Source organism: Rhipicephalus sanguineus, chromosome 9 (genome assembly GCF_013339695.2).
Source record: "Rhipicephalus sanguineus isolate Rsan-2018 chromosome 9, BIME_Rsan_1.4, whole genome shotgun sequence".
Taxonomy (NCBI): domain Eukaryota; kingdom Metazoa; phylum Arthropoda; class Arachnida; order Ixodida; family Ixodidae; genus Rhipicephalus; species Rhipicephalus sanguineus.
Genome location: NC_051184.2, coordinates 12,797,272 through 12,810,018, shown reverse-complemented (window position 1 = coordinate 12,810,018; position 12,747 = coordinate 12,797,272). Strand labels below are relative to the sequence as shown.

Below are 12,747 nucleotides of genomic sequence, written 5' to 3'. Positions count from 1 at the left end.
GAGTGATCACTTTTTTCAATACCTTCACATGGTTATCGCCAGATGTGCAGGCTTCTCTGAGTGATAACATAGCACCGTCAGCACAGTTCCACATTGCCGTGGCTCGTAATAGATGGTCGTATGTTTCGCAAAAGTGAAAGTGCCTCTGAAAGTCACTGTCCGAAAATATGGCACCTCTTCCTAAACTGTATCACACATGTGTCTTCTCACATTCTAGTTGCAAAATAATGTCCACGTTGTAAAATTTTTCAGCCTGCCTCTAATTACAAGCTACTAGCTGAGGACAAGAATATCAAACTGGTGAGTGACATCATTTTTATATTGCATTCAGTTTTGCAAAACAAGCACTTGCGCATAGGCAGGAATTTGCAGTAAGAGGGGTGCTTTGCAGACTTACGAAGTGCGTACCCTGCCCATGGTGCGGGACCAAGTATTGGTGTCGGTGATTTTCACCAACCAGAGCCCATACCAGCTCAAGGAGATGGAGCTCAATATTTTGGACACGCTCAACACCAAGATGCTGCGAGGGGTAAGAGCTGGGTGTCAGGTGTATGGCAGTTGGTATTGGTGCCACCTTTCATTGCAGGTGGGTCCACACGAGGGTGTTAGTGTGCCCTTCCAGCTGCCCAAGGGAACAGCCAATGAGGGCCAGTTTGCCTTCTCAGTTGACAGTGTCTGCATGGCCCAGCGTTTACGTGGCACTCTCACCTACATGCTCATGGTAAGCTCAGGATGTTGTGTTTGTAGGTATTTGTACAGTTTCCAGAAAGGCCCAGTGCTTTTCCAGCTGTTTGGGGATGACCTGTGGGAACCCATTATTGGGTGAACTTGTGCCTACATACCGTAAAATCTCGTGCAAGCACCCCCCCTGCGGTGAGGAATAATCCGACAAGACTTGGGGGGAGGGGGGGTGCCTTGCTTGGTCATGGATCAAAATTCAAGATGGCGGTGGAAGAGACGCTAAGAATGAAGAACGCACACCTGTGCTTCTAATGAAATGCTTTATTGAATACGCATGCATTTACTGTTTTCATTTGCCCTCGTCGGGCAATTAAAAACAGTGAATGGAACAGTGAAAATGGTGGTAGGAGAGAAGGGGGCGCATATTTGAAATCTCCTGAAGAAGGGAGGGAGGCGCTTGCTTGGGATTTTATGGTTCGCCCTTGCAGTAGTAAGACTGGACAGAATGTCGTGGTCAGACTGAACTAGCTTGTGATCAAATACTTACAATTCATAGAATTTCACTAAAAGAGCAATGTTCATCATGACAATTGGAGTCTGCTACGTCCATTGTGCACATGTTATAAAAGGGACTGTCGTGCCCTTTATGTAACATATTTGCACAATTGTAAGTCAACCTCCTTAATATCGCACAAAAGAAAAAAAAAGAGCAAGCACATCTCATAAAGGAAGCTTATTTAGATGTCGCTGAAAAACAGCATTTTGAATTCTGGGGTGCAAAGGTGGCTTCGTGGCAGTGCTGTAAAGCCATGTAGAAAAACTAGCTTCACAGCTATATGTGGGAATTGTTTTTAGGAAATTTTAGAATCACCTTAAAAAAACATCGATGATGAATGCATTCTTACAGCTTGTGTAAGCAGTTATTGTAGCATGTTTTATTTACTCTTTCGAATACTGCAGGCATTACGTTCAATGCCTGATTTTCGGACATTACTGCAAATTCCTGTGAAATACAAAAGAATACCGCGTTACACGCCCACTTGCACACCGCTCCCTTCGCCGTGGTTCATGACAGCGATAAGCAGACTCGGCGGTTATCGCTTGTGCGGCCGCTCGCCACAGGTCCGTCATCGCACAGCCACCCCCATCTTCACAGTCCTGTTGCCTTTAAAAGGCAGCAGCACCTGTGGCAGAATGCTGTTGTACTTTGCACGTGGAAGGTAGGGAGCACTGCAATTATGGTACGCATGTGAGCATGTCACATAGTATTTTTTTGTATTTCACAGGAATCTTCAAGAAGCAGAAAAACACTAATACCAGAGTCCCTCAGTGCTTTTCTGGTCACAAAACTCTTCCGTAACACTATGGGGAGAGCTTGCTATGTCACCACAGCTTAAAATACCCCTTAAAAGGCCAGATTGCATTTTGCATGAAAAACACGAACACGAAGGGAAGAACCACGAGACAAGCGCAGACTAACAACCGAAGGTTTATTTTCAGAAATCACACATATAAAGAAAAAGAAATAGGAAAGACACGTGGTTATGATTACAGGTTGGCGGTTAGATAGTCAATCTCGAGTTTATGCAAGTTCACCGAAGGCCTTGCCACACATACGTCAGCTGATTTGTGAATGTAGAATGCCTCCACAATCTCTCACGCGGTAATCATAACCACGTGTCTTCCCTATTTCTTTTTCTTTAGATGTGTGATTTCTGAAAATAAACCTTCAGTTGTTAGTCTGCGCTCGTGTCGTGGTTGTTCCCTTCGTGTTTGTGTTTTTCGAACAAAATGCAATCTGGAATGCAATACCAACTCGCCCAGCGCTCACTTCTTCTAAGCTTAAAAGGCGCTGCCCTTTCGAGCTCGTCAGTGCAATAGGGTTCCGAATCGAATTTATTGCTTCCTGTGGACTCATGAATAAAAACATGCCTTTTAATCTGAGAAGCCGCAATTGCGTTTTAATATGCGCAGCTGTCAGTAGCGGGCCCATCGCTGACGGTCTACTGTGAAGTGGCTACGCCATGTTACACGTCCGCCTCTCGCTTTCCAGGGTCAACAGCTGACGGTTAAAAAAAGTCAGTTTCGTAAGGGCGAAGCAATGAATGTGATACCAATAAATTGTATTGTTATACGAAGTAAGGCTAGCAGATAACTCTTTTGGATCCGATCTCGCATAACTCGACAAAACGCTGGTTTAAGGGAATATGGCCGCTCCAGCAACCGAAGCTGTTTTCGTGCCATGAGTTCTCTAAACGCGAAGTAGGCGTTGAGAGCACAGCATGTTTACGAGCAGTCTCCTGATGCTTCGAGATAGCGCGTGGCAGCGACTGCACCCTTCGAGCGATGCAGTCCCCCTACCCCTCCCCTGGAGTCTTTTCATGCTCCTTACGAAAGACGGGCGGGCCCATCAAAGCGAGACGTTTCCTCTCTGTTTGATGAGCAATCGACGGCAGGCCCGCACGCGGGAAGGTGTTATCGCATGCGCTCTCCGTGCGACGGAGATGCCCGGGTCGTTTAATCTCCGCTTCAGCCGCGTTCGTTGCCAGCACTCGCGAATTTTTACCAGCGGGTAGAATGCTCGTGGTGATGTTATCAGTTTGGAGTTTATACGGAAAAGTACGGCAACGGCGATGGCAAAAACCCGTCGAGAGTGTCCATATAATTGCTATCACAACAAATATTTTTAAAAATTGAGGAGCCATTCCACTCTGTGAAGTGGATGATAAGCAAAGCTGTTTCGCGCACGGCGCAGTGGTGACATGATGGAGGGCTGTTTGGCATGTAAGGCCAGCTTGTGAATGGCCAGGTTGTTAACGTTCTATACGCAATATTAATGCGAAAGCCTTAGATCTATGCTTCATCAAACACGAAAACTGATCGTCGGTGGTGTCAATCGATTTATACGAAAAATAATCACATGGTCATGACATCATAGATCGTCAAAATTTGTGACGTCATCACGACGTCATAGATAGTCAGAACTAGTGGCGTCACCACGGCGTCATATATCGTAATGTCACGTGATGACATCATCACATGACATCGTCGCTTTGCACTGCGTCCGTGATCGGTGTGCTGATCATGGAGGTAGTGCAAAACCATGTGAGGTGCAGAAAGCTTGCAGAGAGTGGGAGGGGGAGGATCAACACATTGATCGAGAACAAAAAGAAGCTGGCTTTCGCCTTGGAGTCGTCTTAGGGTAATGCATTAGGGACAGTGTGACTCTTTGGCATTGAGGCACACTTGTAAGTCACTGTGTTTGTCTACCACGTCTGCTGATAACCACATAGATGTATTTAGAGTTTGATTTGAAAAAGTACACTTTCATTGATCCGGTATTCTGTTTATTTGCTAGTGTTGAAAATAATCACCGAAGAGGTTAATCTAGAACACTCAACTGCATGAGCCCTTATTTTTTCATTATCGAGTGAAATATGGAGTTCTCCTGAGACAATTTTTTCCATGAGATTTGCAATGAATCGAAATATTTCTACCTCTTCATAAGAGCCCCATAATAATTATTCAGGTGCTTGAATGTTAATGCAATTTGCTTCTCTAATGCACTTCAATGTGTAAAATTAGCTGCTCCAGAGTGCTCCCACATGCAAAATCATCTGCTTCAAAGTGCTCCAAGATGGAAATTTTCGCTGCTGCAAAGTGCTCCAAATTGGAAATCTTGCTGCTCCAAAAATTGCTCCAAATCAGAAGTCCTTGGTAGCATCACTATAAATGAACCTATTACCCTCACGTCGATTCATCATATTTTTAAGTTTAAAAGCTAGTTGTACAGGCTTATGGGCTCTAAGTATAGTATTTTTTAAATTGTGCCATATTTTGCTGGTTATCACTTGCATTCTGCCGAAAGTGAAATCCTGCTACTATTAACCCTTTGAGGGTCGAATTTTTTCGCGAAATCCAGTCCAAAAATGTGTAATTTTTTTATTGCTGAAATAAATTCTTCAGACTATTCTATTTAAGAAAAAAATTGTCTAAGGTTTTTTTTTGTGACCGTAAAGTGACAAAAAAATCAGTTTTGTTGTTACATACATATGGTTTATTCGTAGTAAAATCAAGCAGAATCCTAAAAAAAAGCTTCACAGTTTTTTATGAATAAAAATTATGCATTGTATTAAACATAGCTCACAAACATACAAAAATAAGCGCACCAGAGTACATTTTCGGTTAAAAACGCTCGTGCTCTAACACTAAAAACTTTTCAGCGTGTGATAGTCTTTGAAGCATGGCTCCCCGCGCACGCGTTTCAGATGTCGCTCCTTGATCGTCATCGGAGTCGGAACTCGTCAAAAAATCCTCGTCTGACGAACAACAAGACGTAGTTAGTTTTTCCGAGATCCCAAAACAGGAAACGCAATCACGGCATCATCGTTTGTGTTATTTAGCGCCGCACGGAAACAGATGTAATCGCGCGCCGGGGTGCAATAAACGAGAGAGTAACAAGCGGTCACCCTTTGAGAGATTAGAAACCAAACAACCATCAGCTTTGCGGGCGCAAGGAGCGAAAACCACCCGCAGGACGAAACCGAAACCAGCCGGACCGCGTGCGCGCGTTTTGATGCGAGACTACAAGCCGCCGCGCCTCTTTGGGAAAAAAAAAAGACGGAGAGACATTGGCGCATTAAAAAAATTACACGTATTCCCGAAGCGTGGCAGCACATTCCAAGCAAGAGAAATGGGAGAAGGCGCGCGTTTGAAATCAAACCGCGCCGCGGGCGCTCTCGGTTGCGCAAGCGATAGCCGGCGCGCGGCGCGCCATTTTGCGAAGCATAAAAAAAGCAACAATGGAGAGACATCGGCGCATGAAAAAAATTCCACGTATTCCCGAAGCGTGGCAGCACATGCCAAGCAAGATAAATCATCTAAAAAGGCGAGCACTTTAAACCAGCTGCACCGCGAACGCGCTCGGATGGGCAAACGATAGGCGGCGCGCCGTTTTGGGAAGCGAAAAAAAAATACAACGGAGAGACATCGGCGCATGAAAAAAATTCCACGTATTCCCGAAGTGTGGCACCACAGGCCAAACAAGAGAAATGATCGAAAAAGGCGCGCGTTTTAAAAATAAACGCTATGCCGTGCATGTACAACGAAAACCCTTTGGTACCAGGAAGCTTCTGCCGTACATGTACGGCGAAAACCCTGAAGGGGTTAAAAGTTGCTTCCACTTCCCTTTGAACCGAAAAGAACAACACTTGCACATGCCTTGTTTCAATTTTTAAAAAATATTGTTCAAGTTAGTTGGGTCATGACAAATATGCAGTTAACTTTATAGTATGTGATATATACTATTCGAATTCGATTTGAAATTATTCGACCAAATTTGTTCGGCCAAATCACTATTCGTTTTGAACCTAAAGTTTACTATTCCATACCTGCCACCACGTGCCACTCTTTTTGTTAGAGGCGGCCACGTAGCACGTGATCTTTGCACGAGATGGTCGCTGACTATAAAGTCTCTGGATTACCCGGGAGACTCCCGGATTTTGAACGTTTCTCCCGGTTGTACGGGTCATAGAGAAATCTCCCGGAAATCCAGTTTTGCCCCGCGCGTCCATTGCTTTGTCTGGCCACATGAGCAAAGTTGTGTGGCCACATAGTAGAAAGGATTCTTCTTCTTCTTTTTAACGATGGTAGAAAGGGCAGGGTTCTGTTTGGTGTCGCAGAAGTCTGTTGCCAGACTGAGAAGCACGAAGCGGCTCGTGGGTCGCGCCCCAGTGACACGGGCACACCACGGACGTTGGCAAAATACTGAGGAGGGCGAAGTGGCTCGTGGGTTACGTGTGCCCCAATGACACCGGCACACCACGGACGCTGGCAAAATACTGAGAAGGGCGAAGCGGCTCGTGGGTTACGTGCGCCACAGTGACACGGGCATACAACGGACTTCTGCGACACCAAACAGAACCCTGCCGGAAGAAAGGTTCAACTCAGTTTCATTGCGCATGAAGTAGCTGTGCACTTTGCGCCGCAGTCCAGCACTTAAAAGGGTAGCCGATGTCTGTCGAGATAGCGCGTTCGCCAGCGCTCGCGACCGTCCCCGTCTCAACGGCGCCCCTTATGGTCCCTTGCCCGGCGAAATAACTGGTAAGCAAGCGACGACAGGCCTTGCACGCGGAGCGATGTTATCGCATGTGCCCTTCGCGCAACGGTGACGGCCGGGTCGTTTCATCTCTGCTTCAACCGCCTTCGTCCCTAGCGCTAGTGCGCATTTACTCGCACGTGAAACAGACGATGCGTAAGCGATGTTATCGGTTTGGACTCTGTACAGATCAGCGGCGACCGCAAAATGCCGCTGACAGTAGACAGTTTTAGAATTGCGTACGCTAAGTTAGCATTAGCGTTTGCGGCCGGCTATTTCCGTCACTTACCGGGAGCCCGCAAGCGCTTAGCGTACGACGCACACGCAGGCGCAGTTGCGCTAAAAGCCGGCGCAAAGCTTTGAGTACGCTGTTCTAAAACTGCCTAATGTACATATATTGCTATCGCAGTACACTCCCCCCCCCCCCGTTGAGTAAATCTCCCGGATTCCGTTTCTCCAAACTTGGCAGGTATGCTATTCGTGCGAGCCTACATTTTTATTTTTATATAGTAATTCAGAGTTTGCTTCGTTTTTTTGCAATAGCTTGCTCCCTTCATGTACTCGCCTTGCAGAGAGTTTTCCTATGCTAGGAAAATGTCGTTATAGCTTTCTATTCCCTGAGGTATTTTTCCAAAAAAAAAGTTTTTCTGTCTTTCTTTTTCAATCGTAGCATTCTTGCTTTGTTTACTGTAGATTAGTGGCTCGACAGTGTGATGTTCTCAAACATATGCATTGAAGTAAGTGAAATGTGGATGCAATGGGCATTAGTGTTTCCTCAGCTTGGCAGGTTTTTGGGTATTTTGCCCCGTGTTACGTTTTTCACATTCTGAATGAATCAAAAGCGCAACAGAGCTCTGCTTGTGAACACGTGTTTATTTTCTCTAGATCTGTGAAACACAGTTTCGTTTCAGATAATCAAGTCTCCCCTGTGCAGTCTTCATTAAGAAAATCATTGCATCACATGGTGCAGACGTAGTTCGTCTAAGCAGTCAAAGTAACGCACATTTTGATTTGTGAAGGTGCCACCAGTGCGAAGATCGGAGATACCCGAGTGCCGTTGCGACACTGCACATGTAAAGTGCGACACACTTTCGCTCGTGCAACGTCCACGTAACATGAAGTTGTCAAAGTTACTCGGAGAAAATGGACAAAACGTGGTTACAAAAACGGAGTTAAGGCTAGGTTAGGTCCTATAGATCAGCGGGTATTCACGCGGCACACAGATGTTACCTTGCGAAAGCTTTGTCACTCCTGATTTCAAGTTTTGCCAAAGCTCTGTGAGGTAGGCTGCAGTGAAGTGAAGTTCGCTTTCATAAACTCTAAACACAAAAATGTAGAGCGTTTCTTTTTTCTAATGCGGCCGTGTCAAACTCCCGCGGCATCGATGGCCTAATCGTAAATAGTTGTATCGACGCTGGCTCAACTCCCGCTGCGAAACTTCAGTTTTCAGGTTGGTGGGTTTATAAGGTTTGTGCAGTGTCACAAGACTAAGTAAATATCCCGTGCCTGAATAAATATTCTCGTGCTCTACTGCCCGAGGTAAGGAACCTCGCTGAAACAACATACACAGCTAATGTTGCTGCGTCGGCATGACTGGATCCATCGCAGCCTTGATATGTTAAAAAAATACATGAAATTAAGTTTTTTAAATGTGTATGCAACAACCACATTGTATATCAGGTGAAGTATTAGTGGTAGTTGAATTATTGCGGTTTTGCGCAAGATAAACCATTGCCTTGAATCAACACAGCATTCAGCCGAGCGCAGCGCGCGCGCGCACGAATGCCCCCGCGTTGACCGCGGCGACCCTAGTGGCAGCCTCTGTCCCTGAATGTAACTGCGGGCGGAGTTTTGTGACCAGAAAAGCATTGAAGGACTCTGCTGATTCTTAATGAATATATAGTTAGACACTGTCTAATCGGACGTTTTGCAAACCAATCTACAACTTTCTAATTGGAATGTTTTTACCCATCTTGGTTGCCTTAAAAGTTAATTCATCAATCTTAGCTAATTAAGCGATTAAGCAGGACGCAAAATATAGTGCGACGTACTGCATGCAATAGTCAGCAACATGTACTTCAAAAGTGGAAAAAACAGCGCCAACACAGGAAGAAGGAAGGTGACACGAGAACGCGTTCCTTGTTCTGTGCTCGTCCTTCGTCTTGTGTTCGCGCTGTTTTTTTCCATTTTTGAGTTATGTACGAACTAGCCCGCCTATCGCCGCTTGTCCAACATTTATTTTCTTGCACCGTCATGAAGTGCATCAGCATATTTTTAAACACTGGCTAGAGATGGCTGGGGCACCCTGTATATATGGAGGCATGGCCACATTTTGAATGGGCAATTAGACATCTCGAGGGAAGTAAAAAAAGTATGCCTTCATTTCCTCAGACTGGTCGATTTTTCGGACAATCCCTAGGAAGCCTGGTGTTGACTGTTGGCATGAATTTGCTCTCCCTCTGTGCCTCTGCTTTCAGACAGAAACTGGTTCCACACACGAGAAGCTGGACTTGAAGCTGCACTTGCCAGTCTCTTCGTACCTGATAGGAACAATGTCAAAAAGGCAAGTACTGTCTGCTTTACCACTCTGAGAGCCCCCAGGGTTGCTGCAGAAGATGAAGCTCTTGACTTTGTTGGGCTCTTGCTCTTGTTAAGCAGGAATGACAATTGGGCAAGTTGCTATAGATTCACAATTATGAAATCGCACCGTGGAATACAACAAAATCACTGAGGAATTTCGTGCGTTCCTTCGTGATTTTGTTGTGTTTCGTGGCGCTGTTTCACATTTCACGGAGGCAGTGCAAAGGGACCATGTCGTGTGAATACGTCATCATGTGACATCACGTTATGTCACAAAATGGTGATGTCATAATGAAGTTACAAATTTGGGAGATCTGTGACATCATGATTACGTCATATGGTGATGATTATTTTTGCGTCATTTGTCTTGACGCCGCCGACGGTCAATCTTCCCGATTGAAGAGGCATCTAAGGCTTTCGCCTTCATAAGCTACGTGACGTTAGTTGGTGGACGTACATAGCGAGAGAGTCAAATGCTGCGGCTGTGTGCTGCATTTATGTTGGCAGTAACATTTTTCAAGTCAAGCTTGCGTTCTCCTGACACAAACACAATGTGCTAAAAAGCCCAAATTTATTTGTGCCACTCTCAAACTGACGTTGGGCCTCTCCAACCCCATGTATTTTCTTGGAGCCTCATTTATTTACGTGGGAAAGATGCCACCCTGTTGGCGTTAGACACGACACTGCTGCCAAAATTGCTGGGGTATTCGCCAAATAATTACTATCCTGTTTTGTGGCTTCTGGTTGCTGCAATAACTTCTATTTTATTCACTGCTATTTCAAGTTCACGTGCGTCCTAGGTCACAGCCGACGTTTGCAGAACAAGTCCGGCAAACGTTACTGGGTATTTTCTTTCTTTTCCTTGGCGTTGCATGCTACTACATGCTTGGTCTCGTAGACTGCTTCTCCTTCCACCAGCAATCTCGAAGTGGTAAAGCTTTGGCTATGAATTTGTTGATGACAGAGAGCGGCAAGTTCACTGGAATGCAAAGGGAACGATAATTAAGGAGCATTAAAAAAAGGCGTCGCATTTGGTCACGTTTTGTGTGAGCACCAAACGAAACCCCACTGAGAAGGCCGATCAATTCGCAGTGCAAGACAACTTGTGAAATGACATTAAAATGCACACGAATTTAGACTGAAAAAAAAAAACAAAAGAACACTGAATCGTTGGGACGGCACATCACAAAGTTGCCATAGGTGCACCGAAGCCGTGGTTGTAACAAAATTTTTTTTGAACTGCCCTGATAGCGTCCGCGCAACAGTAGTTGTTTGTGTACTCACAAATTCTCATATTTTGCGGCCTAAAGTTCACAGCGCAATGCCAAAACGTGCTCATAGCAAAATTGAAACTATCAGTACGAACATACATGCAGACACTCATACATGCAGAGGCACCGTCAGTCGTGGCGAACCCGTGCGATCATTGGCTTGAGGCTTCTTTCTGTTATGCTCCGTTTGGTTATACAGGCAGTCTACTCTAACGAGATATTTCACATAGTTTGCACTCAGCGAGTGACTACCTTTCACGCAAGAAGCCGGCTCAGGGGTCTCCAACGCGGTGACTGCGTGAAGCGGGTGCTCGGTTTTCTGCAAAGAGACAGCGACTGTAGACTGTCTTGTGCTTTCAGTTCGTCGAAAATGATTATTTTGGCAGTAAAGAACACAGTTCCTTTTGAAAGTGCTTACAGAAATGCCCTGAAGGGCTTCCACGAGCGTTTTTGTAGAGCGCTGACAGCAAAACCTATGGGCAGTGCGCCGGCGGTATCCTACCTAGCACGCAATCGAGGCACGTCCAATAGAGGGCGACTCCGTAACTCCTCGCCCCCAATAAACTCTTGCTCTTGTGCTTCTGTACTGAAAGGCAGAGTGAAGAAACAAGTGGGAAAAGTCACATGCGACGCTCTTACCGTTGAGTTTTTTTCTTGCCCACATTAATTTCATCTCTTTATGATCTTTTTATTCCACTGAGTAAGAATAACCCAAATGTGAATTTCCCCTGCACTTTCCTTGTCTATTGGCTTCATGATGGCTTTACCTGACAAAATTGGGTCACAAGGGTCTCGACTCCGGCAGCTTTGACACCTCCTGGTGTAGTGTTGGTGGGTCGCCTAAAATGTTGACGTACTGCGTGAAGCTTGCAGTGAACAGGGCGTTTCACATCCACTGCCATGGCTGTGAGTGATGTAGCTAACTAGCGCACACAAGTGTCCAAGAAAGATGTCACAGAAATGGTGCCATTGTATATCAGGGGTAAAAGCTGCAAATGCAAAATTTGAAGATGTGGGTTTGTCTTCTCCATGTTGGCAGCTGTTTTTCAGCCCACCTTCATTTCCCGTTCTTATTCAATTAACTAGGAATTAACGTAATTTCCCTTACGCTTTCCTTGGCTTTCATTGTGTGTTGGCTTTGTAGTGATTGTGAACTACAATATTAAATCCCTCAGTAACCCCTTTGTGCTCGCGTGTCCGTGTGTACTTCCGTTATTCTGACCATGAAGGGACCGACACCAAGTGTCCGATTTAGTGTGTTTTTGGACGCACTTAAAAAACGACACAGCGAGGCACAGAGAGAAGCACAAACAGAAGCACTCTAGCAAATTATTGGAGTATCCTGCCTACATTTATACATGCCAACTTGAACCATGTGACGTATGCTATTGCACCATCGAGTTAAGGATAAAGAATTCCTTTTGCTGGTGCTTGGAAGCACCAATTACACACAAAGTGCACAAGAAGAACTAGACAAGACGAGCTCTCCACTTCAAACTGAAGTTTATTTACAGAAAGTGGCCAGGTTTTACCGCGCACCAAAATGCACAAGCAACAGGTAAACGCATGCGTGCGCAACAACAAACTAAGAAATTATGCACACTTATCAGCTCAAAGATAAAAACCGTAACAAAAAACCAAAACGAAAAGCTACCTTTGTGCATGAGGATCACAAAACTAAGGTGATACAACTGTGTTGAAGAAAAAGCCCAGGCAATGTCGAGCGTTCGCGTGGCTGCCATTGATCTCTTCCCAGCACCAAAGACTGATCGAGATTAGCCACTTCACTGTCTAGTAGGTGAATAGACGGCTGGCTGACGCACGTGGGAGCATTTCTGTGGATATGGAAAGCTTCAATACTAATTTCTCTCATTATCTTGTTTCGAAATAGCCACACGCACGCTTGGCATGACCTGGTTTTTTTTTTTCAACACAGTTGTATCACCTTAGTCTTGTGACCCTCATGTGCAAAAGGCAGGGCTGGGCAAAGATACTTTGAAATTGTATCGCGATACGATACAAGATACCCAGGCAAGAAGTATTTGAGATACAGATACAAGATACTTGCGGAACAATTGTATCCGATACGATACTTCCGAATTGTATCTTAAGATACTT

At 45.2% G+C, this 12,747-nt stretch overlaps 1 protein-coding gene across 4 annotated transcripts in view; it reads left to right on the top strand.

The window, feature by feature from the left end:
* Positions 1 to 12,747, top strand: part of LOC119404600 (AP-3 complex subunit delta-1) — a 150,393-nt gene that overhangs the window by 122,436 nt on the left and 15,210 nt on the right. For 3 of the 4 annotated variants that reach the window (XM_037671154.2, XM_037671153.2, XM_049418938.1), the window contains exons 29-32: positions 253 to 300; positions 392 to 529; positions 587 to 721; positions 9,256 to 9,384. In XM_037671154.2, coding sequence (XP_037527082.2) covers positions 253 to 300; positions 392 to 529; positions 587 to 721; positions 9,256 to 9,369 — 435 coding nt within the window. In that variant the 3' untranslated portion in view covers positions 9,370 to 9,384. Of the gene's footprint in view, positions 1 to 252; positions 301 to 391; positions 530 to 586; positions 722 to 9,255; positions 9,385 to 12,747 lie in introns of those variants that run through there. The other variant, XM_037671155.2, reaches the window with a different exon arrangement.